At 42.8% G+C, this 26,017-nt stretch overlaps 2 protein-coding genes across 3 annotated transcripts in view; one reads left to right on the top strand and one right to left on the bottom strand.

Moving 5' to 3' along the window:
• Nucleotides 1-26,017, top strand: part of LOC133765234 (ATP-binding cassette sub-family E member 1-like) — a 1,116,285-nt gene that overhangs the window by 240,231 nt on the left and 850,037 nt on the right. The window lies entirely within an intron of this gene.
• The window catches only part of GUCY1A1 (guanylate cyclase 1 soluble subunit alpha 1), a 65,144-nt gene that overhangs the window by 4,450 nt on the left and 34,677 nt on the right, over nucleotides 1-26,017 (bottom strand). For both annotated transcript variants that reach the window (XM_062199048.1, XM_062199049.1), the window contains exons 3-8: nucleotides 23,700-23,761; nucleotides 18,906-18,964; nucleotides 16,545-17,254; nucleotides 13,725-14,210; nucleotides 9,274-9,417; nucleotides 2,933-3,087 (exon numbers count right to left, since the gene is read on the bottom strand). In XM_062199048.1, the coding sequence (XP_062055032.1) occupies nucleotides 2,933-3,087; nucleotides 9,274-9,417; nucleotides 13,725-14,210; nucleotides 16,545-17,254; nucleotides 18,906-18,964; nucleotides 23,700-23,761 (1,616 nt within the window). The remainder of the gene's footprint in view (nucleotides 1-2,932; nucleotides 3,088-9,273; nucleotides 9,418-13,724; nucleotides 14,211-16,544; nucleotides 17,255-18,905; nucleotides 18,965-23,699; nucleotides 23,762-26,017) is intronic.

Consider the following 26,017-nt stretch of genomic DNA (forward strand, 5'->3'; position numbering starts at 1 on the left):
CTCCATGGAGATTTATGAAATGGGCTGGAGATGTAAAAAAAAAATGAGAGTCATTAAAATTTAGACACAGAATAGTGATGGGGATTCTACAATATTGCAAAGTGTGGTAGGAAGGACTGAGCAGGTGTAGCCAATGGGTGATGAGAAAACAGGGGAGTGTGGGCTCCCAAAAATAAAGAAGAAAAATGTTGACGGAGGGATTACTCGGTCTGTTTGATTGCAACAGAGACGCTGATGGAGACAAGGAGAGAGAACTGACCATGAGGGTAACCAGGTACACCAATGACCCTGAAACGGACCGTTGCAGCCCAGGGGACAAGCACTGACTTGAGTGAGTTGAAGAGTCAGTAAGGGGTAAAGAGAAACAGAAATGATAAAGATGGACAACTTCGAATGTCCAGTGAGATGCACTTGGAAACAAAGACTTACAATCTTTTTTTTTTTCCAAGAGAGACTTAGTGGTAAGATATGTTTGTATTCTGTTGGGAATAATCATTTCATCAAAGGGAAACTGATCATAAAATGAAAGCAGTTATTTTCGGCATAAATGTTCTTGAGAAAGTCTCAGGAAATAACATGTGGAACAAAACTGTTTAGACGGGACAGGCAGCTGGTTCTGTGTAACAGAAAGGCTGAAGACACAGAGACTGGGTAGATGTGCCGGTGGAATCCACAGCATGAAGATGGAGTGGGTCTCATCTGACTGCCCCATTCTTGCTGTAAATTATGAGGCAAAGTTATCAACTAAAAGCCTGGGCTGGAAAGCGAAGGTTACTGGAGCTTTAAAGAGAGTTACCTGGGAGCGAAGGGCTTGTTTGGTCAAGCAGGGGTGGGGAATATTTTCCTTTGCCAAGAGCCATGTGATATTTATAACATCATTCATGGGCTACCCACAATCATCAGCTTAAAAATTAGGCTGCTATAGATTTATCAGAGTTTGAGTCCCACCTGCAGGTACCTTGGCAGGACCATACCAAATGACTTCATGAGACTTATATGATCTACAGGCTGGAGGTTCCCCAGCCTTAAGAGGTTAAGATGCCAGTTCCACATTGGCCCCCGACTCCAGTGTCCTGCGAAGGCAGACTCTGGGATGCAGCAGGTGACGGCACAAGCGACTCGGTTGCTGTCACCCACATGGAAGACATGGATTGACTTGGGAGGCTCCTGCCTTCCGGACTGGTTCAACCCCAGCCATTGCAGGTGTTTGGGAATTAATGAGGGGATGGCAGCTCTGTCTGTCTCTCTTTGGAATTAAAAGAGTTACCTCTGCAGACAGGAAATATGATTTGTTTTAACCTGACAAAATGTATACAACAGAAATATTTTTACCTACCAGAGAGGGGTCTAGTTTGTATTAAAGATGATTAAGTGATACCAAAATGGCAGAGTGTGTTGATTCAAGTTGCCCACTGCCCGTTGTCATGGAGACAAGTCAAACCCAGGTTTTTTCGGATGCTGGATGTCCCATTGCTCCTCTTTTACCGTGTGAAGGAACATTTGATGCCAGTCTGTAAGAATCTGCAACCCTTGGGAAATCCACAATGGCCTGCTAGTTTTCTCTGCTAAATTCTTATCTGTTGTTATACAACAGGGAATTCAACTGGCCCTTGCCACTGATTGCAGGGAGGGAGTTTCAAAATCTTTGGAATTTCCTGAGTTACAGGAATGTCTGTTTTCCAGGAGTCCCTAGCCTCACACCTGAGTTCCTGCTAAAGAGATGACTCAGAAGCAGGGCAGGGCACCAGAAAAATCAACCCTGTGATTAGAAAGCTGGGGCCTTGAGCCAGCCTGACCCCTGGGTGGGGGGCGGGGAGTGGGAGATTGAGTTCAGCACAAGACTGAAGGGTCCATCAATAATACCCGCAAAATGCAACCGATATGCCTGCACACCACAGCTCAAAGTTGAGCTCAGCACAGCTTCCTGATTGGTGGACTACCTGATGTGCGGGAAGGTGATGCATCCAATGTCATGGCCAGAGGCACAGAAGTTCTCTAGGACTCCCTGCTTCCTGTCTCGACTTCTCCCTATCTTTCTCTTTGTTTGGCTCTGACCTGCATGCTCTATAATAAAACTGTGAATAATAATAAAACTTCTGAATATCTGCACCCAGCTAGTCAGAAATGTTAGTGGCCTAAGCATGCCCGGAGTGTGGTTGAATAAAGGCAGGGTTGTTATTTTTTTATGGTTGCCCTGTATGTCATGGTTATAATTGTGTTGGCCCTGGGTAGCTAGTCCCAGAACTAGGGCATCAACTGATGACAGAGCAGCTACCCACATACCGAGAGAGCATTACATATGCATTTAAAGAGGACCTATGGGAGAAGAGGTGATGTCTGCCAAGTCTTACCGCTCGGCTACAAACAGCTATGAGGCTAATGAAGGGACTTTTAAAAACATAAAATGAAGATCAGAAGATTAGTTTGCTTTCTTGTGTGGGTGTACTCACATTTTAAAGTATGAACCACAGTTAATTAGTGGTCTCAGGGGTAGTGAAACACTCTTTTTTTTTTTTAATGGCTTAGTTGAAGTAAAAGATACTGATCATGCTGTGTTAGTGATTTTGGGGTGGGGAGATGACTCAGCCATCTTTTGTGTTGACCTAACAAAACTGTTAAGTGATTGTTGATTACACTTTAAGGTGAATTTGTCTTCTATTTTATGAGGAACACAGTGCAAGTCACTAAATATTGTCTAACAGTGACATCTGCCTAAGACTTGTAATAACTAAAGTTAATCGAGCTTAAAGGAATTGTTACCATTAATGTCTGTGTTTAAAGACAAAAAAAAAGTTATTGCTTTTCCCTTTCCTTTATGATTATCTAAACCCAAGATAATGGAGAATTCATCAAATCAATGACGAAAATCGAGTGTGTATCAATTGTTTATCAATAAAAACAACACATTTCAGGTGCTTCACGTCATTTGTACCTGTAAGTTGTTGGACTGACATTGATTTTCCGTGGCACACTGCAGGACTCAAATTTGTTAGCCAGAGTGACATTGTTTCCAAAAAGACAGTAACGAGGCATCTTCACGCCGACGACTCCGGCGAAGACGGATCCAGAGTGCAGGCCGATGCGCATCTGAAGGGGAACCGCAGCACAAGTCCCCAGTCACTGTCAGTGCTGACCGAATGCTCTGATAAACTGCTTCCCCAGCAACGCTCTGCACACCACTCCCTTCCTCAAAACCTCCAGCCAACTTCTTTCCACTTCTCAGGTGCAACTGACAGCCAGGGCACAGTCGGCAGCCACCCTCCTCACCATCCACTCACATCATGAAGTTTATCACACAGACCCCGATTCCACCTGTCTCCGATACCTGAAGCAGTCTGCATACACACCTCCCACAGTCACCACAGCAACGTAAAGAATCCATGCGCTGTTTATGCAAACCGGCCCTGCCCATCCAAATGAACCAGGCATAATTTCTGGACTCTGGGAGCTGGTATCCAAAACGCCAACAGAAAAGGGCCAAATTTATGTAGTTCAAAGGATAGAAAATGGTTTTAAAAGACATTTTGCCTTAAAATAACTTTGAGCCAAACATTATCCCACTCCTCAAATGACTAACAATCAGGGAAAGAAAATTGTGACATTTAAGTGGAAAATGATGGAGGAAGCAGAAAGCTGGACCTGCTTAGGCCTCAATCACTGTGGCTGTTCACATTATCCTATAATCTAGAGCCACACAGAACCACAGTTGTGCCAACTGTAGATGTACGAGGCAGTTTGGGATGTGCTGGGTGAGGGTTCAGGAATTCCAAATGTGATCAATGACCTTGAGAGTCATGAAACAGAGTGTTTTAAAGTTGATCCTCAGGGCCGGCACTGTGGTGTAGTGGGTAAAGCCTCCTCCCATAGTGCTGGCATCCAATATGGGTGCCGGTTCCAGTCCTGGCTGCCCCACTTCTGATCCAGCTCTCTGCTATGGCTTGGGAAAGCAGTGGAAGATGGCCCAAGTCCTTCAGCCCCTGCACCCACATGAGAGACCTGGAAGAAACTCCTGGCTCCTGGCTTCGGATCAGCGCAGCACTGGCCATTGCAGCCATCTGGGGAGTGAATCAGCAGATGAAGACCTCTCTCTCTCTGTCTCTCCTTCTCTCTCTGTGTAACTCTGACTTTCAAATAAATAAATCTTTAAAAAAATAAAGGAATAAAATTGATCTTCTAGAGCTCATTACTTTAAAAATACCAATCTGAACACAAAATGTTGATTACTAGAATCTTGGATGGGTGAGAGAGCTAAAAAGAATTGTATTTAAAAAAAAAAAAGGGAAGCTGGATGTGGTTCATTAATTGTGACAAAGATATGAACATGACATATTGACAGGGGAACTGGGCCATGGGATATGTGCATTACTGCCTCATGACTTCTGTTTTGTAAATTTAACACTATCCGAACTAAAGTGCTTTAAAAAAGAAGTAATTTCTCCATGACCCAAGAGTATGCATCTATTCTTAAATTACGGATACAACAAAGCAAGTTAAAGTGGGTATATTTTAAATGGCACTCAGCCACCATGTTCATTGCTTTCAAGATCTGTGTTCAGTTGATCACTGGAACACTTTTTATTAGATATATGCATTTTAATATGGCCACTTCCTCGGTAACACAATGTAATTAGAAGTCAGGAGACTCCAACTCTGCTTAGTTTCAAAGATAATTTCAGGGAGCTGACAAAAACTTTCCCAGAATTATTTGTTCTTAAGATGTCATGCCATGAATTCTGCAGAATTTTCAAACAAAAAGCACTACGGTGTGAATTAGGAGATTTGCATTATAAAACAAGCTTCACTAGAAAATGGTGATAGGACTTCCTGTGTCTATTTTCCTCTTATTATTTCTTCATGTATAAAATACAGGGATGGACTATTTTAAAGTCATAGTTTTACTTTAAGAAACAAAACTTAGAGGGCTGCTGTATTTGGTTATTTCTTATTTCTTTAACTTTTATTTAATAAATATGAATTTCCAAAGTACAACTTTTGGATTATAGTGGCTTTTCCCCCCATAAATTCCCTCCCACCTGCAATCATCCCATCTCCCACTTCCTCTCTCATCCCATTCACATCAAGATTCATTTTCAATGATGTATATATACAGAAGATCAATTTAGTATATACTAAGTAAAGATTTCAACAGTTTGCATCCACACAGAAACACAAAATATAAAGTACTGTTTGAGTACTAGTTATACCATTAATTGACAATACAATACATTAAGGACAGAGATCCTACATGGGGAGTAAGTGCACAGTGTCTCCTGTTGTTGATTTAACGATTGACATTCTTATTTATAACATCAGTAATCACCCGAGGCTCTTGTCATGAGCTGCCAAGGCTATGAAAGCCTCTTGAGTTTGCCATCTCCGATCTTATTTAGACAAGGCCATAGTCAAAGTAGAAGTTTTTTCTTCCCTTCAGAGAAAGGTACCTCCTTCTTTGATGGCCTGTTCTTTCTGCTGGGATCTCACACATGGAGAGCTTTCATTTAGGTGTTTTTTTTTTTTTTTTTGCCACAGTGTCTTGGCTTTCCATGCCTGAAATACTCTCATGGGCTTTTTAGCCAGATCCGAATGCCTTAAGGGCTGATTCTGAGGCCAGAGTCCTGTTTAGGACATCTGCCATTCTATGAGTCTGCTGTGTATCCCGCTTCCCATGTTGGATTGTTTTTGGTTATTTCTTCTTTAGGAGAATATAGTTTTACTAATCTAACAATTGCTTATTTTTAAAAGATAAGAAAAATCTTCTGCATGACTTAAGCCCATTTAGTTTAAGAAGAAAATGTTCCAAAGCTTAAGGTGCACAGGAAGACCTGAATGTACCTCTTTTCACTGGAAGCAGGCTGCTCCATGAGAAGCAAAGAGAATTCTGCCTCCTAAGAAAAGTCTGAACAGGAACTTCCTTGGAGAGCCCTCTACTTGGAGATCTCTTTTGTCATAGCCCATTTCTCATGATGAGCTTCTGAGGGTAGGCAAGGGAGGGTGTCAGAAGTCCTTGTACTCATTCAGCACCTGCTGACACTCACTGCTATGTTCAGCTCTCTGGTCTTGAGCAAGATTAGTCGACCTCCCGTGTTCTGAGCCCTGGCAGATGGAAGTCAGTAGGAACAAGCGAGTGGATGCATAAGTTGTGTATGTGCCGACTGGAGAAGAGCACCATTTGTAAAGGGGGACAAAAGGGAACCATTTTCTTGAGTGCTTGTTTTTTTTTTTTTTTTTTTTTTTTTTTTTTTTTTTTTGACAGGCAGCGTGGACAGTGAGAGAGAGACAGAGAGAAAGGCCTTCCTATACCGTTGTTTCACCCTCCAATGGCCGCCGCGGCCGGTGCACTGCGCTGATCCGAAGGCAGGAGCCAGGTGCTTATCCTGGTCTCCCATGGGGTGCAGGGGCCAAGCACTTGGGCCATCCTCCACTGCACTCCTGGGCCACAGCAGAGAGCTGGCCTGGAAGAGGGGCAACCGGGACAGAATCCGGTGCCTCGACCGGGACTAGATCCCCTGTGTGCTGGCGCCACAGGCGGAGGATTAGCCTATTGAGCCGTGGCGCTGGCAGGGAACCATTTTCTATCCTTTCACTTCAACTCCATTGCATGAGGTAGCAGGGTAAGAAATGGAAGAAGTCTGGGCTTTGCAGCCAGACCCTAACCCATGAGACACATAACTGCTCAGTTCTATGAGTGAGCTGTAGATGGCTCTTTATCATGTTGCTACAAGGAGGAAGTGACACACTGGTTAAGTCCGCAATATGCTTCCTTTTGATACACACAAATGACTCCTTGTCCACCAACAACACTCTCCACTCTGTTGACGTGAGGTTTTGCAGGTAGCTCCAAAGGCCCCAAGTACTTTCCAGAACCATCAGCATCCTCAAAAAGGTTTGTTCCGTGTCTCACTTCACAAGTCATTAAAGCTAACCTATTATTACCTAGATAAGTACCTTTGAAGTTAGTTATAAATAATTCTTCCAGCTGCAAAAATCTAAAACTACATTTCCACAAATAAAAAAAAGTCATGCTACTAATCCTCCTGCCCCAAACATAGACATCATATTTACCAAAACCATTTATGTGGAAATCACTGGTCTTTCTGTTCATTATCTGAGTATTTTTCATACTCTGATGGGTTGCATTCCCTCACAAAAAAACCACAATTATCAAAATCTAGTCTGGAAAAGTTACATGTGGTGCTTTCAAAACACAGTTGTAAATTATTTCACACCCCGCCTATGGTGACACCGTATCTAAGCCTCTCTCCTCTGAGAAGATTTATGATTGCTCTGATCAACAGCATCAAAGTGTCACCGTGTACCTTCCAAAGCTAGGACCTAAAAGGCCACGTGGCTTCCACCCATCTTGTTCCCTGGGATAAAAGCCCCCATGAATGTGATGACGTGGAGACTGCCACGCCACAGGCAGCATCTGGGTAACAGCAGAGCCCGCCCATGCAGCCATCCTCAGGGAGGAAATGGACATTGCAGGGAGGCAGCTGTCTGAAAGAATTACTCAGCTCCCGGTGACGCAATCCCACCATTCCAGCTCCCCTCAGGTATCTGAGTACCCGCAGCTGAAATCCCAGAGAGTGTGAGGCAAGAACATGGTATCCCTGTATGCCTGGACCAAATTCTTGATGCGCAGAAATCAATGAATAATAAAAATTCTGTGGTTTTACACCAGTGAATTGAATAAAGTATTAGAAACAGTTATGAGGCCAATGCCGTGGCTCAATAGGCTAATCCTCTGCCTTGTGGCGCCAGCACACCGGGTTCTAGTCCCGGTCAGGGCTCCGGATTCTGTCCCGGTTGCCCCTCTTCCAGGCCAGCTCTCTGCTGTGGCCCGGGAGTGCAGTGGAGGATGGCCCAAGGGCTTGGGCCCTGCACCCCATGGGAGACCAGGATAAGCATCTGGCTCCTGCCTTCGGATCAGCACGGTGCGTCAGCCGCAGCACGCTGGCCGCGGCGGCCATTAGAGGGTGAACCAACGGCAAAAAAAGGAAGACCTTTCTCTCTGTCTCTTGCTCTCTCTCACTGTCCACTCTGCCTGTCAAAAAAAGAAAGAAAGAAACAGTTAAGACTTAGATGGCTTCTGTTAGAGACAGCCAAGGTAAAGCCTCTAAATACTTCGTTTTTAAATATTTTCCTGGGACCAGAATTAAGGTTCCCTGGGTTAAGACTCTGCCTGCAATGCTGGCATCCCACATGAGTGCCAGTTTGAGTCCAGGCTGCTCCATGTCTGATCCAGCTCCCCGTTAATGTGCCTGGGAAAGCAGTGGAAAGAAGTGCTTGGACCCCTGCCACTCACATGGGAGATGTGGATGCAGTTCCTGGCTCCTGGCTTTGGCCTGGCCCAGCCCCAGCCATTGCAGACACTTAGGGAATGAATCAGCAGATGGAAGATTCTCTCTCCCTCCCTCCTTCCCTCTCTGTAACTCTGCCTTTCAAACCAATAAGTAAATATTAAAAACTTCTTTTCTTTCTTCTTTCTCCATTTCATACATGCCAGATAGGATTCAACAAGACTTTAAAAGCTCATTTCTGAAGATCACCAGTTGAGGACTGTTCTACAAGTTAAGGGACAGAATCACCGCAAGTAGCACAAAGAAGGGTAATTCACTCATGTTCTGCTTTTTATTTTTTGGTAATCAATACCTGGCACGTTAATTTCATTATCTCATATATGGCAAGATATTCTTAGATCTGACTCATGTAGAAATTCTGACATGTTACATGCCTTGGAAAGTACTGGTGCATTAGCAGTTAATATTCGAGTAACATCCTCTCCTGCGGAGGATGACAAACTAAAAACTGTATTTCCCAAACTTGAGGTGCATTTAGGCTTGCTGAGTCAGATACATTTGCATGACTGTGGAAGCTTTTGGGTTTTCTATGGCATGTTAAGCAGAGTCCATTTTCCATCTCCTGATGGTCATGATGCAGGATTTCCACCTTGCCAATTCTAATTATAGTAGGTGAAATTTTGTTCTGTAATGAGCCATGGAGGCAGCAGCTTTCTGAACATAAGAATTCCCTGACCATGGCTGTGGTGGTACAGTTCTGGAGTCAGTTTGTGGATCATGGAAATGGTTTCTCCAGTCTTCTCAATGATTCTGAAAGCCAGCTAATGCCCCAGAGTAATTTTTTCCTTTTGAAACAAGTTAGAGAAGATCTCACTCTGCAACTAAACCCCAGTGAACACACCACTCTTGCAATAACTATGCAGTAAGCACTTACTCTCCCGATGTCTCCTGGAGAGACTGTCCCCAGCCTTACCTTGATGGGTTCTCCATGGGGAGACATGACTTCATCAGAGAGCTCCATCATCTTCAAGGCCATCAGCGCTATCTGCACAGCATGGGTATCACTCTCTCTGTGTAAACCCCCAGCTACACAGTAGGCGTCGCCAATGGTCTCCACCTACACGGGATATATTATCTGTATTATAAGTGAAAACTCGGGAAGAATCACAGCAGAACTCAAGAATCATGTAGCAGAAACGGCAGTGCTTAGGCCCTAGGGAGAAAAAGCCCAAATCAGATCCTCTTGGAAATGCCTTTCGTTTTCCCTCTCAGAAAATTCACTAGAATTAGAGCTCTTACATCAGGACACTCCACACAGAGACTGGGCCATCCTGTGAACACTGTGTTAGTGGCTTCCACTCTCAGACTTGCTGCTGATTCATTGTCATCTAACTATATTTTTTAAATGTCACTGTATAAAAAGCTTTTGTAGAAATGTATTTTCTAGAAACTCATTGTGTAGAAGTTCATTTGTATTTTAAAATAAATTGCTTAAAAATATTGGGATCATTTACTCATTTTATATTCACCTAATCCCAAAATGGTGCTTTACATGAAGTCACTATTCAGTAAGTGTCATAGGAATGTAGTAAAAATGTGTCATGTAAAACTAAGGCACTAATAGTCATAAGTAAAAGAAATACAACTTTCCTAAAGGACTTCTCTTGTTCTCATAGCAATTATCGTCTACATGGATATGTATCAGAGTATAGACCCTAAGATGTCAAACCAGGAGGTAAAAACAATAGTGCCTGGAAGTCTACTGGAAAGCAAACTATTATATAAATTACCAGTATTGCTATCATTATCAACATTATTGTTGATACAGGAAATTTTTATCTTTCCAAGACATGAGCCACAGAAAGCTACTAATTGTTTAACAATCCATCTAGTCTGAGCAGATGTACTTTTCTTTTTCTCCAAATACAAAAGATCTTCCAAAAGTTCATGGAAAATGTGTATTATGAAAAATACTTCTTCCCCATTAAAATTTTTTCCACACAAAAATGAATTTATCTTTCAATCCCATTTTCCATGTATGTTTTGGGGTACCCTTTTGCTCATTGTAACTAATTAGATCATGTTACTCTTATCTATTGTGAAAGGGTGAGAAAAAAGACAGGGGTACGAGCCTTCAGTCGTTCCATATTTCACTGAAGAGAAAGCACGAAAGCCCTTGTGATGGCTCCGTCTTCCTTGGCCTGTCCTTCTGCCAGTCCCTCACTGTCTCCTAATTCTTGTCTGACCCTCCGTGTTCGAATGTGGCTGGACTGGTGTTATCCCTCAAGCATACCAAACATGCTCCCACATGCTATTCCTTGCCTGGAACCAACTCTGCAGCTAAGCGTTTGTCTTGTTCCTCTCTTCCTTCAGTCTCTGTAAAAACACCACCTTGTTAGAAAAGCCCACCCCAACCACCCTCTATCAAGATCACTCCTGACCCTTTGCACCTCTCCCCCTAACCTATTTTTCCTATAGAATATTGCACCCATTGGAATATTATAAAATTACTCATTTGTTTATTGTCTTTCTTCCTCCCAACAGAATGGAGGCTGAGTCTTCCTGTTATCTCCTACATCTCCAGTGCCCAGGAATGAATGAACAGACAACTCCTCCCAACAGTGACCAGATGGGAACGGTTCATCACAACTGGTGCTATATCACAGGTGCTCAAACACAGCAGCTAGGAGAATTCCTATCCTTACACTACCTGGTGGGAGATGCCTGTTCTGTCTGCTCCTGTGGAGTCTTGCACCTCTTTGGGTGGAAGCAACATGTCTCCTGTCCGACAGAAATCTGACACTGTCATTTCTACCATCACCCTTTGTCCTCTCACGCCCACCTGTTCTCTTCTGGAGACTGGACCTCCTCCTTTGCAGCCATTGCCTAGCTATGCTTGCAACTGCTGAGCAAACCATAAATATTTGCCAAAACAACAGATAAAGGAAAACAGAAATACACAGAAGCATGACCAAAACATTGGAGGACAGAAAGAAAATGCAATGAAAGGAAGCCCGGGCACACTTAGGTCCTGGGATAAATAGCATTGACTATTCCTGGAAGCTGTCTCTCCCCGGTCAGCCTCTGATTAGACCTTTCACATATCTGAAATGTAGCCCATGGTTCAGGTCCTTTGCTAGGTAGTTCAGCCATATCCAGCTATTTTCATACAAAATCAGAAGTGGAGCGAAGGTGGAAATGAGGATTGGGAGAGAAGGTGATTCAAGACCAGCTCCTCTTGGATTAATCCGAGAACTGTGTGGCTGCTGCCCTTATAGTAAGCATCACAGTTTCCAAATACTTGATAGTGTAGGTGGAAACTCCACCGTGCACCCTTGAGAGGAATTACCAAAAGGAAGAGTGTGCCACTTCTGCTAGTGATTTCTGCAATTTGCTGAGGGAGAAGAAAGAAAAGACTTCCTTTTCACAATTCTGAAAGAGGAGATATTCTTGAGGTAGAAAAACATCTACAAATAAATACAGTAAATTCCATAGGAGGCCATCAAACTTAATCTAACCGAAGCCAATTATTTTTATCTGTAATTATACATGGATCTCTTATTTTCCCAAGAGAATCCTGGCTCTGTCTGGAATTTCCTGTTAGAATTTTTTTAAAGGAAGGGTTTACTTCTAGCATCTAGAATGAAAGAAGGCAAGGGTTTATGTATTCCCATAAATAATACTTGTTTCCTCCTCAATATTTTATTTATTTCATGTTGAGTTAAGCTCTGGAATGCCAGACTGTTCTGTGGCAAATCAAGCAGATGATTCAAACCATACAAATGAGAAACATACTTTATTTTTAATGCCAATATTGAAAACAAAGCAAAATAATTTGAATCTGCCCCAAATGATTTTTTAATTCTAAAGAAGCAGGCTGAATCTGAAATCTCTTCATTCTCTTAGTAATAATAGTTACATGTCGGGGACAGTCACTCCCTAGAAGGGAGCCTGTCGTTGGCTGCAGGCACTCAGTAAATCCCGGATGCCCGCACAGTAGCACATGTTATCTACCACAACCTTCATAACACTCCTGTGCACAAGATTAGGGGACTCGGGGTTGGCATTGTAGCGTGATGGGTAAAGTGGACACCTGCAGTGCCGACATCACATATGGGCGCTGGTTCCAGTCTCGGCCGCGCCACTTCCGATCCAGCTCCCTGCTATGTCCTGGGAAAGCAGTAGAAGATGGCCCAAGTCCTTGGGCCCCTGCACCCATGTGGAGACCTGGAAGAAGCTCCCGGCTCTTGGCTTCCAATCGGCGCAGCTCTGGCAATTACAGCCATCTGGGGAGTGAACCAGTGGAGGGGAGCACCTCTCTCTCTCTTTCTCTCTCTCTCCCCCTTTGCCTCTCTGTAACCCCGCCTTTCAAATAAATAAATAAATCTTTAAAAAAAATTAGGGGGCTCACTGTGTATTATTCATGTATATAAACTCTGTGGCTATTATTTTTTGTTTTAAAAATGAGAAAGGCTATTTCATTTGTTCCATTCATGAAGAAAGTAAGACAGAGGGCACAATTTGAAGTTAAACCTTATTTAAATGCCTCTACCCTTGGGCAAGGTGCAAAGATGTGATTTTAATTTCTGTTAACTGGACATGGAAAGTATCATATTAATTCTGTATTGAATTATTCCATTTAAGGATAATTTTTATAATCTTCATGTTTATTTTTAGATACAAAGGATAAAGTCTCCCTGTGCAAGTCATGCTTAATAAGTCAACACAGTGAAGTGGCATGGCAGGTCCACTAACTGTCCTCTCTTATCTCTTCACAGACCCTACACCCCAGCCTCTGTTCTGCTCTTCCTTCCATTCTAGGCTCATTCTTTGAAAGGACAATGTGGCAGCCCTTTCCTGGAACAATTATCTCTGTTCCTGAGCAGATTGAGAGCTATTTCTAGCTGGAGAACACCCACGTAATTAATACACAATGCCTGCTCCCAGGATATGGCTTGCATGACCCTGCAGCGAAGGCCTTTCACTTGCATTATCTCTCTCTCTCTCTCTCTCTTTTTTTTTTTCTTTGACAGGCAGAGTTAGGCAGTGAAAGAGAGAGACAGAGAGAAAGGTCTTCCTTCTGTTGGTTCACTCCTCTAATGGCCGCCACGGCCGGCATACCGCACTGATCCAAAGCCAGGAGCCAGGTGCTTCCTCCTGGTCTCCCATGCAGGTGCAGGGCCCAAGCACTTGGGCCTTCCTGGGCCACAGCAGAGAGCTGGACTGGAAAAGGAGCAACTGGGACAGAATCCGGCACCCCAACTGGGACTAGAACCCGGGGTGCCAGCACCGCAGGTGAAGGATTAGCCTAGTGAGCCACGGCGCCGGCCCTTTCACTTGCATTATAATTCAGGTTCTAGGCTGGGTGCTTTTCCCCTAGTGATTTTCGCCTGTGAAGCTGCCACTGTCCTGCTCTATGCCTACCTTGTAGACATCCAGCTCCCCACACTGCTGGTCGAAACGAGTGTAGAGTGCGTTGAGCATAGTGATGACCTGCAGCGGCGAGCACTGGGAGCAGATGGCAGTGAACCCAACAATATCTGAGAACAGCATGGTGACGTTGCTGAACTTCTTGGCCTGCACAACTTGCCCTTGCCAGAGCTGCTGAGCAACCTCGCAGGGAAAGATAGAGCACAGGAGATCGACGGTCTTCTTCTTTTCCTCCTCCAGAGCTTGGTGGGCTTGCTCCAGGGTGGCCTTCAGCTTCCCCAGCCTCTTCTTCAGGCCATCCTGAGCTCGGGCTTGTTCCCCGATCAAGACCACATCCCTCAGCGCGTTGTGAATTGGGATGTCTGACAGGTAGAGCCCTCGTCCTGTGAAGTCTTCCAGTCTGTCCACACAGGGTGACCCCAAGAACAAGATGGCACTGGATTCAACAATGTAGATCATTTGGCCTTTGAGGTCCATAATCTGTGAAGCAAAGGTGAACCAATTGTTGTGGTTTATTCAAGTTTCCAACACCTTTCTGAGACAAAAGGAGAGGAAGTTGATAACAGCAATCATCCCTTTGCATCTATGCTCTATTTTTTTTATTCAAAGATGCTAAGGAAGAACACATTCTAGATCCAGTTTGCTCTAAGTTCTAAAATGCGAGCAGACATCTGAAGACCATCTTGGAGTATACTCTATGTAGATCTCATGACCCACAGTGAACAATGCAAAAAATTCTTACTTCAAGCAACTAAATGGCCATGCCTATGCCTTTGCTACTGTAGTCTTTGGATATTCTCTTTTGTTCAATCTGGAGTTATATTTTGTGTATAATTTGATATTCATGAAATGTAGTCTTCCTTCCTCTTCCCTCTACCTCCCTCCCTTTCTCCCTTCCTTCTTTTCTTTTTTTTTTTTTTTTCTGATGTCCTGTTTTAGAAGGCTTCTCTTCTCTTTTCCCATGAGCTACTTATTCCATTTGGCAGGTATGGGGGTTAACGAGCCTCCAAAGGTATGATGTTTGTTCTAACACTATTTTTTTCTGTCGGGAGTAGCCCCCACCCCCAAGCTATTGTTTTGGAAGTAATTTTTCCAAACTACAGAGGAGGTAACTGGATCTCATAGAAACAGCTACCTTCCTGTTTCAACTTTGCACCTGCTCTGCCTTCCACAATACAAACAAAAGAATAAACCAGCAGAAAGACTTGTACCCAGGAGCTCTTAGGGAAAGTGGAGCTACAAGTAATCATCCTGGACCACAAGAAGATTTATCTGCATGCGTGTGGGCAAACACAGCCATGAATGTTTGTTGTAGCAGCAAGTCAAAAGTTATCAAATGTCTGGGAATAGGGAACTGGTTAAATCAAGTAGGGCACAACTATACAATGGAATATCACCATTCCCCAAAAAAGTGAAATAAATCTCTATCAAATGATGTGAAAGGATGCCCGAAATATATCATTTAGAGATAAAAGAAGCTGTGAGGGGTCAGCGTTGTGGCATGGCAGGTTAAACTGCTGTTTGCAATGCTGGCATCCCATATCAGAACACAGGTATGCATCCCGACTGCTCTACTTCTAGTCCAGCTTCCTGCTAACATGCCTGAGAAGGCAGTGGAAGATGGCCCAAGTATCTGGGCCCCTGTCACCCATGTGGGAGACCTGGGTGGAGTCCTTACTCCTGGCTTCTGCCTTGCCCAGCCCCAGAAGGGCAGAAGGTCACCGTATCTCTCTCTTCTCTCTCTTCCTCCTTCAGATACTCTGCCTTTCAAATAAACAATTAAAAGCAAATCTTCAAAATAAGATTGCAACAGGTTATAAAAAAAGAAGCTGTGGATAGTATTATTTTGTTTTAAACAAAGACATAATTAACATTTTTGACTTTTTGCTACAATGACATCTTTAAGTAGTATCCATTTTTTAAAAAATAGAGATAATATTATTTTTACAATACAATAATGAAGTTGTTTTCCTCTGGGGTAACAAACAGTACTTCTGCTAGGGTGACGCACGTCTGAAGCCTCTCAGCTTTGCTTGCACTATCAACTATGAGTTAACCAACTTTCTTTCCTGAGACTAAATAATCACTAAAGTTCACTGAGATGAAAAAACACGTCTTCCCCCACATTCTGTAAGAATTCATCATACAAATTACATAATTTCTAAGCCCATGAATACTGATTAAAACCCATTTAGCTGCCTCCTATAAGAAGCCAGTAGCTTTTGTTTGCTCATTATGAAACAATGCTATTATTATTCAAATTAAGCCAGCTATCTGATATTTGAGAATGTATTTTACATAAACATTTATTTCATTTAATTACAAAATACACCAATGGGTTTTAGAAGGTGAAATATTTTCAAGAAATACTTATAACGAAATGAATCGCAGAAGCAAGAAAACGAATGCAGAACGGATTTTGTTTTAGATTCTGCCAGCTTAAAATTAGTTTTTAAAAAGTCAGACTGCATTCGGCAAACACTTGTGATGTGACAGCTCAAGTTAGCAAACAATTGAATGTGAAAGGAACTTTTCAAAGCTTATTTCAGCTTTCAAGTTAGTCTGGAGTGATTTCAAAGCACAAATGTTTTTATCAAAGCTTTTGAAGTGATGCTTCAAAAAGTTCATGGAAAATGGAATTAGAAGTTGCTTATGTTGGTGCAAAAAGTTCTGAACTCTATGCAGCTGTTTTCAGAGTACACATTTTCCATGAACTCTGTGAAGACTTCTCTTCCATTTTTTTACTTTTTGGTTTCTAATCCTCACATAGGTGGGAGTTTACTTCATACTCAAATGGTATCCCGTTTTCCTTACCCTTGAGGACTTCTTTACTGAATTGTCCCATCGTCTCACTCGTACAACGAACTGCATATTCAACATAGTCATGATCCCGCTGAACGACTGGTTGATTTTTGGAGTGAGAACTTCGAAATATTCTTCGAAACGAGGCTTTCCTTGAAAGTCTCTCCTGCTCATCAGCCTCCTGATGCCGTTGCCAAACTGCAGAATGGTCATTTCTTTGTCAAACATGAAATGGAACGGAAACGTCTTGCAGAAGAGCGACACAGGGATGACCAGCGAGGACTGGGGCCTGCCTGGGGACAGGGACGGCCTGGCGCTTTTCACGTGCACGGAGTACAGCAAGTAGGGCTGATTGACAAACTCGGTGCAATCATTGCGGAAGCAGGGAGGCAGTAAGGACACCTCCACTTCACTTTCGTACAATATGTGAGCGGCTGCCTTGATGATGCCAGGCAGAATCAGGGACGTGGTTCTCTTTGGAAAGAAATAGTAAACGTTCAAGACGTCGGGGTCCTTGTCCAGACACAGGATGGAGGCGTCCTCCAGCCTGCCCTTCTTCTCCGCCTCTTGGCAGTGGCTGCTCTGCTTCAGCAGGGTACTGAAGCTGTTGAGAAAATCTTTCAGGGTGCCGCCAACCACGCCCAGGATGTGTTCGTCTTCCTCGTAGCATATCTTGAAATGCTCTTCACCGACGGATTCTCTGATGACCTCCACCGGCACGCCTGAAAGCACACACATGTTTTGCTACTCATGTAAAGCATTTTGATAGGATGTCCAACATGAAACTTGAGAGCACTGTACTGTTAGTCTTACTTTCTGCACTGTTTCAGCTGTTGAGTTAGTTTCCTTTATATCTGATAAGAGTTCCAAATGAAACGCCTGCATTCAAGCTATTTACATAGTTAGCTTATAAATTCTGCTAAATATGAATGAAAGTCCCAAATTGGTAATTTTTTAAAATTACCTTACACTTGACTACAACAGAACTATTATTTCAAGTTCAAGTCCATTTTAGAAAAAGTTCTGCTATATTTCTGTTAACAACAGAAAACAGTCCAACTTCACAAATAGCCAGACTCTCTACCTCACAGGGCCTCCAGTAACACCAGCACCATATCTGAGAATTAATTTAAAATCATTGATTGCCTATAGAGAGTTTCGATTTTTTTTTCTGATAAGAACAGTATTCTTATTGTTCAATGACACTTTAATGGATATTTGCTTGGAATATATTATTTACAGCTTCTTTTAGAACTTTGTCTTCACAGCCTAAGCATTACAACTTCGAAAAGGACATACCAACAAAGTCACTCATTGATTTTTTTTTGCCCCTAAACTAATTATTATTATTATTTATTTTATTTGAGAGGCAGAGTTACAGACAATGAGAGTGAGAAACAGAGAGAAAGGTCTTCCATCTGCTGGTTCACTCCCAAAATGGCTGCAATGGTGGGAGCTGCACTGATCTGAAACCAGGAGCCAGGAGCTTCCTTTGGGTCTCCCATGTGGGTGCAAGGGCCCAAGGACTTTGGCCATCATCTACTGCTTTCCCAAGCCAGACATGGAGCAAAAGAGGGCAGCTGGGCCCAGAATCGGCGCCCATATGGGATGCCGGGGTCGCAGGCAGAGGATTAACTCACTGCACCACAGCGCTGGCCTCTCCCCTAAACTAATTGTTAATGTGAGAACACTGTTAACCTCTTTTCCCATGACTGCTATCAATTTTTAAGAGAATTTTATTTTACAGAGTTTTTCATGCATAAATGAAGTATATTTAGTTAGGTTCAAGATCAATGCTGGTGAGTCAGCTTCCTTCCCAACCTTATCTATGTCTCAACATTAACATAAAAAGAGGAAATATTTTACGACAAACAAAAATGTATAGCATGAAACAGTTACTCTTCAAGTTACCATGACCAACAAATATAGAGAACATTCTGGGCTAATAAGCTAATCCTCCGCCTTGCGGCGCCAGTACACCGGGTTCTAGTCCCGGTCGGGGTGCCGGATTCTGTCCCGGTTGCCCCTCTTCCAGGCCAGCTCTCTGATATGGCTCGGGAGTGTAGTGGAGGATGGCCCAAGGGCTTGGGCCCTGCACCCCATGGGAGACCAGGAGAAGCACCTGGCTCCTGGCTTCGGATCAGCGCAACGCGCCGGCCGCAGCGCACCGGCTGTGGCAGGCCATTGGAGAGTGAACCAACGGCAAAAGGAAGACCTTTCTCTCTGTCTCTCTTTCTCACTGTCCACTCTGCCTGTCAAAAAAGAAAAAAAAGGAAAAAAAAAAAAGAGAACATTCTTGGAGAAAATATTAGTTCTACAAGAATAGGATGAACTTCCCAATTGCATACACATATCCTTAAACAATTCTATTACCTGCTACAGTTGCTTGGTCAGCAATTATTTTTTCAAAGTCGTCTCTTTCCAAAGACTTCCTGGAATTATTTGAACATCTTTAATTAAAATGTACAGATGAGTGATAAAATTTCAGGTTATAACATGCAGAAATAATAACTGAAAATAATTTGAATTACTTTTTCTGAAGAGGTAAATGTTGACTATAAATCTTAAGGGAAAGGAGCAATGACATGTACAATCCAAGGCAATGCTGGAAAAACCCAAAATACACATAATATGGAGTATTTCATTGTTATTAATGATGCATATTTGTCTTTGAGGTTATCTTTACGTAGACTAAAGCCAAAGAGTACCCATACAGGCAAGGAACTAGGAATTGCAGTGATCAAGACAAAGCTGGAAATAAACTAGCCCAGGGGTTTTCTGATAACCCAAGGAACAAGGAAAATCTACAAACAGATGGGTGTATCTTTTAAATATCACCATTTTGTCCCTTAGAGAAAATGTAAGTATTTGCTTTTGAGTTTAAATCTCTATGAGGGAACTTCAAATATTTCATGGAAAACAGAATTAAAAGCTAAGTTTATTTTGGTGAAAAAATTAAATTTACTAAGTCTTCAAAAAGCTTGTAAAAATGAGTATTATTAAACCACAAAGCATGGATTTCAAGAATTTTTGCACCAGGAAAATCTTACATTTCAATTTCATTTTTTTCGTAAACTGTTAGAAATACTCTCTTATGTAATTATTGCTCAGGCATAATTACATTAAACATTTATCTTTTGTATTTAAAAACAAACACAAAAAAGAAATCTATCCTTTAATCAACTGCTGTGTTTGTTTAGAAGTTGATAACATAATAGCATTCATTATTTTAGTTGATAGAAAGTTCAGGATTTTAAAATGGACAACTTGTTGATTCATGTTTAGCTAGTTGTTGTTTTGATGATTTCTGGTAGTGGTGATTGATTAAGAACAAATCTGCCAAACCATGCAAGGATATTGAAGGACACCCAAGGTTCTATTTGTGGTTCAATTTGGCCTCAGAGAAGCCAAGTTTACCAACACTCATACAACTGAAATTTTAAACGGATTTCAATAAAGCACGATATATGTTGAGAGGTGTTAGAAGGAAACATTTTCAGGAAGGGAAATTTCTCAGTTCCCAACTTTCATCACACAGAGGTATCCTGCTTGTACAAAGTATTAGGAAGAAATATTCTTACCTCAGTTAGTTGAGCATCACTATATGATATACTAGTCAGTTTTGATTTAGAGATCAAAAAGTCCCTGGATGTGTTTTTCTATGTTAGACAATCTTCTGATTTGCTTCTTTTTCTTATTTAAACTAAATCTGTTTCTTTTAAAGAGTGAGAGCAAATCTCTCCAGAGAACACTTTCTAATGCTGCCATTGCCCAGAACTTGTGAAATGAGACGTGAGCCATGCTTAGCAGGTGCATACATTATACAGCATAATTCAGACTGAGTTCTCTCTTCTCTCTTCTTCAAAAAATACAGGCAGCATAAAGCACTTGTGTATGCTAGTCCTTTCTCTCTGTTTCTCTCTCAACAGCTAAGCATTCAAGTGCATGATGTAATCAGACGGTCTCTGGGCAACCAACTCAGAGTGATATCATCAGGAATACAGCAAAATTCATTCACATAATGAAAGGGGAGAGAAGCCACCCTAGTCCTAAGCTTAGCTTAGTCCCTGCTCAAATTATTGGAATTTTGTTTGTCAAGTCACAGAAGATGCTAAGCTGCAGAGGCAGGAGTGAAGGTGTGTTCAGTGGTTGGCAAAAGCGGAACAGAAGAAATGGCAGCTGACTCATCAACAAGGAAGTGGGGGCAAAAACAGACAGAGGATGCCCAAGAACTAAAGAGAGCAGAGCCGAGAGGAGCCAGTGAACAGAGCACCAGGTGGTCTGACGAGCAAGAAGCTTATTTCAGCAACCGAATGATTATCACCAGGACAGCTTAAAAATATCATTAACTTTAATAAATCAAAAAAATGGTATAAAGATGTTTTGAGATTTACAAACAAAATGACTGCTGTTTAAGTCTGGAGATGTTTTAAAGGAGCTAACTGCTGGGAACATATTCTGAATATCTGCTTGTAACCGCAGGAACATTTTAGAACACAAAACCCTGAGAATTAACTTTGAGTCAATTGGCAGCCAAGGACTTGAGGAGACAGACGCAGTAGCACAGTGAGGATGAGCTGTGCTATCTTATCAGCTTGACTGAAAATCAAGGTCAGAGGCTTCTGGAATGCGTTTCACATCACTCATGTAAACAGCGCTTCTGTCAGACACATAGATTCACACTCTCTTCTTCTGGATAGTCTGTGACCCCTGTCTTGGCTTGGTCCTGCTGCCTGCAGTCTGAGAACAGTTAGTCCGCAGGGAAAACTAATCCCACATAATCTACAGAACAGATTATCCACTCATGGGTAGGAGACGGATGAATGAAGTTATGAAATATCTCTCACAATGGTATTTGTTCAAACTTTAACATTCAGTTCTACAAATTTGAGGTTTGCAGGAAAATAGCGTTAGGAGATAAATTTATTCTGGTACAAGAAAATGAAACATGATTGGTTTTTTCATGATATGCAATTTCATGAAGTTTTTTGAAGACTTCTTATATATGATTTACAAATTAAATATTTTTTGGTATTTCAGGGGCTGAAAAACAGGGCTAGTTGTGAGCATTTGGCCTGGTGGGTAAGACTTCATTAAGGATTCTGTCTTGGGGCCAGCACTGTGGCTGAGTGGGTTAAGCTGCTACCTTGCAGGCCAGCATCTCATACAGGCACAAGTCCCAGATGCTCCACTTCCTTTAGTTCCCTGCTAATGCAATTGGGAAAGCATGGAAGGATGGCCCAGGTATTTGGGCCCTTACCATCCATGTGGGAGGCCTGTATGGAATTCAGGGCTCCTGGCTTCAACTTGGCCCAGCCTAGGCTGTTGTGGTTATTTTGGGAGAAAACCAGTAGATGCAAGATATCTCTCTCTGTGTGTGTATCTCCCTCTCTCTGTGTCACTCTGCCGTTTGAAGAGGTAAATACATTTAATAAAGAAAAAATATTTCATATTACTATACTAGAGTGCCTGGGTTCAATTGCTAGCACTGGTTCCATGTTCAAGCTTTTGGCCAATACAGACCCAAGGACAGAGTAGGTGATGGTTGAAGTAGTTGAGTCCCTGACACCCGTATGGATTGACTTCCCGCCTCATGGCTTTGGCTTGGCCCAGCCCCAGCCACTGCAGATATTCAGGGAATGTTGCATTAAGTGGGATCTCTTTCTGTCCCTCTTTTTGTCTCTCTGACTCTCAAGTAAATTTTTTTTTGAAAGATTTGTTTGTTTGAAAGGCACAGTGACAGAATTACAGAAAGAGGGAGAGACAAAAGAGAGAGAAAGAGAGAGATGATAGCCAAAGCTGGTCTGGGACCTTAGCCAGCAGTGAGGAACTCAATCTTGGTCTCCCATGCGGGTGGCAGAGGCACAAAAATTTGGGTTTGTTGCTTTTCCGGGTGCATTAGAAGGAAGCTGGAACAGAAGTGGAGCAGCCAGGACTGGTGCTGGCTCGCAGATGTGGGATATCGGAGTTGCAAGCAGCGGCTGAATCTACAATGCTGGCCCAGAATAAATTTTTCAAAACAACTAACAGAGCAAATTACGCTATCTACCAGCAGTGAATGTGTCACATTATATTTGAAAAAAAATTAATTTTTAATCAGATATTTTAAAATGTCACCTTGCACTGTCTTTTCAGAATCTTTTTAAGAAAAATTGCAGGCAGGATACAAGAAAAACAAGAATACACAGGGCTGATATTCACCAATACAACAAAACTAGTTATGAGAATAATGAAATGCTTCCCTAAGGATGAATGACAAGCTGCTGTCCCTAGCCCCAAGGCCCCCTTCCCATCAAACCTCCACATGCTCCTGACGCTACAGGTTTAGCATGTGAGGTGTGCGTGTGTGCGCGTGCATGCGTGTGCGTGTGCACTGCAGGCAGGGAAGCATGTCCACTGAGACCCTGCTGGACCTCTGACAGTATCCTTCAGACAAGGAGTCTCTTTTGATTATTTGGCATCCATGCCTTATCTGTTGGTAAACATTTTAGAAATTATCCCTTAGGATGGAAGCGTAGGCCTTATGAGTCCTTGTTAAAGGCAGGCATATATGCGGCGCTGCGGCTCAATAGGCCGCCTTGAAGCGCCGGCACACCAGGTTCTAGTCCTGGTCAGGGCGCCGGATTCTGTCCTGGTTGCCCCTCTTCCAGGCCAGCTCTCTGCTGTGGCCAGGGAGTGCAGTGGAGGATGGCCCAAGTCCTTGGGCCCTGCACCCACATGGGAGACCAGGAGAAGCACCTGGCTCCCAGCTTGGGATCAGCGAGATGCGCCGGCCGCAGTGGCCATTGGAGGGTGAACCAACTGCAAAGGAAGACCTTTCTCTCTCTCTCTCTCACTGTCCACTCTGCCTGTCAAAAATAAAAAAATAATAAAAATTAAAGGTAGGCATATATGGTAGCATGGTTAAAATCATGGGCTTGAGTCCCAGCTCTGCCTTTTTCTATATAGCTATAAAACCCTAAACATTTGACATAAGCTGAAGTTTCATCCATCAAAATGTGAAAACAAAATGCACTTACTTTCAGATTAAATAGCATTAAATTCTCTAGCCTGGTTTCCGGTGTTCCATAGTCAATCCATAAAGGTTGATGTGCTCAGTGTGGGTTGGCTGGAAGGAACAGTACTGGTAATTATAATGGGAAGTTCATACCAAATGGTTTGACTTACCTGTTTTCTTTGATTTTATGCTTTGCCAATGTTCTCTGGAGTGCAAGGTTCAGTCGTTCAAACTGAAAACGGAAAAGACATGCTTTAAACATCCCCTAAATAATGATTTACCAGAAGACAGGCATTTTAAGAAGTTTTCCTGCAGGTTCTTTATGAGAATGTGGACAATTACTTGAACAACAAGGGCAATGGATTTTCACTCTGAGCCTGGAACAGACTGGGTTTTTTCAAACTTGGGAAGCAGCAATGTGGCCCGAGGAGTCTGTTTGGATGCGTGTTGTGGCCTGCAGACCTTGCCTCTGGGAGCCTCTTGCCGACAGCCACAACACTGTCAGAGTCTAATTCCAGACAGGGGACTGCAGGCTGCTTTCCCAGGTCTTCCGTGACACAGAAAGCTGCAGCCGTCACTTCTGCAGGTCAGGAGACCTTTCTGGATGCCCTCCAAATGTCCCCATCTCAGGACCGTTCAGGGCCGTTCCTTTCACGAACTCTACACCCAGCCACCCCGCTGGTTCTCCGCCCTCAACTACACATTCACAATTATGGTTCACACTTCTAGTCTAGAAAACTCCAGAATCATCTCTCTCTACCTTTTTGTAAAATCTCTTAAGTCCAATCTGTCATCAAAGTCTGTTGGTCACTTTATTTGAAATGAGCCTTTTAAAAAATATTTATTCATTTATTTGAAAGGCAGAAATACAGAAAGAGAAGTGGGGAGAGAGAGAGAGAGAGAGAGAGAAAGAGAGAGAGAGAATCTTCCATCCACTGGTTCACTTCTCAAATCGTCACAACAGTTTGGGCTGGACTAGGCCAAAGCCAGAAACCAGGAACTTCTTCTGGGTCTCCCATGTAGGTGCAAGGGCCCAAGGACTTGGACCATCTTCCACTGCTTTCCCAGGCACATAAGCAGGGAGCTGGGTCGGAAAATAGAGCAGCTGGAACTTGAACTAGGATCCATATGGGATGCTGGCACTGCAGGTGGAGGCTGGCACCTGAAATGAGTCTTCTGTTTACCTTAACTTGTATTTTAACTAGTAATCCTCACCAAACATTTATATTTTACTTTTATTAGTTTCATAATTTTAGATTGCTGTTTTGCAAACTTGCATATTTGTATGTGAGCTTCTATGCATCAAGGCACATTTTTAAATCCGTTTCAGCAAAGATCCTTCCTAATCTGTCATCACCTCACTGTCTCTAATAACGCCTTTTGCTGGTCCTTTCCTCCTAACACATGTGCTATCAATATCAGAAGGCGGAAGAAACAGTCCCTCTGCCCATTGCTGACGTTAGTGGAACACGTTTATTCCTGGTTTTTCACTTTGAATAACAATTTGTTTTCCTAAACAAAAACGTGCCAAAGAAGTGTTATATAAAAAGTTCTTTAGAAGCATTAGTAGCATACTTTGGTGATTAAATAAACTTTAAATGGACATTTGTGGCAATCTACCTTCATCTTATACTATTTCTCATCTGGACAATCATCACGAATTCAAAACAAAACCCACGAATGGCAAAATCTGTAACTTTTCCAGGTAAAACATTCATTGGTAAAGGTTCATGGCATATACAGTTGCTTCCTCCACAGCTGAATTTCCTGTGACATACCTGAGTCCAGACCCTGAAATACAGGAGTCTGTGATAACATCATGGGCAGGACTCAACTCTAAGTGACAGCTGTCACACAGAGCCAATGTGAGGGCCTTGTAACATAGCCTAGCAATGCCACATACTGGATTTGAGTTTAATGTGTCAGATTAGGATGATATCTTCAAAATTCATTCACTGCAATGCTACTCTCACGGATTTTGTGTAGCAGTATTTAGCATGGGTTTTAGTTGTCCAGCACGCAGACTTCTTTATCTTTGGAAAAGCTTCCCTTTAGAGTTTGGAGGAATGAGGTTCATTTCTATGTACAATCCTTAGATCTTAACAGGTTAAATGAGGCACAGTGAAGATACCTGTCCCTAAAATAAGCTGCTACTTTCAAATTTGTTTACTGAACAATGGTCTTTTGGCTCAATGAAGGCTAGCTACGTATTTACTGTTCTTTTTTTTTTTTTTTTTTTTCTGACAGGCAGAGTGGATAGTGAGAGAGAGAGAGAGAAAGGTCTTCCTTTTTGCCGTTGGTTCACCCTCCAATGGCCGCTGCGGCCGGCTCATCGCGCTGATCCGAAGCCAGGAGCCAGGTGCTTCTCCTGGTCTCCCATGCGGGTGCAGGGCCCAAGGACTTGGGCCATCCTCCACTGCCTTCCTGGGCCACAGCAGAGAGCTGGCCTGGAAGAGGGGCAACCGGGATAGAATCCGGTGCCCCAACC

The sequence above is a fragment of the Lepus europaeus genome, chromosome 8, assembly GCF_033115175.1.
Source record: "Lepus europaeus isolate LE1 chromosome 8, mLepTim1.pri, whole genome shotgun sequence".
NCBI classification, from domain to species: Eukaryota; Metazoa; Chordata; class Mammalia; order Lagomorpha; family Leporidae; genus Lepus; species Lepus europaeus.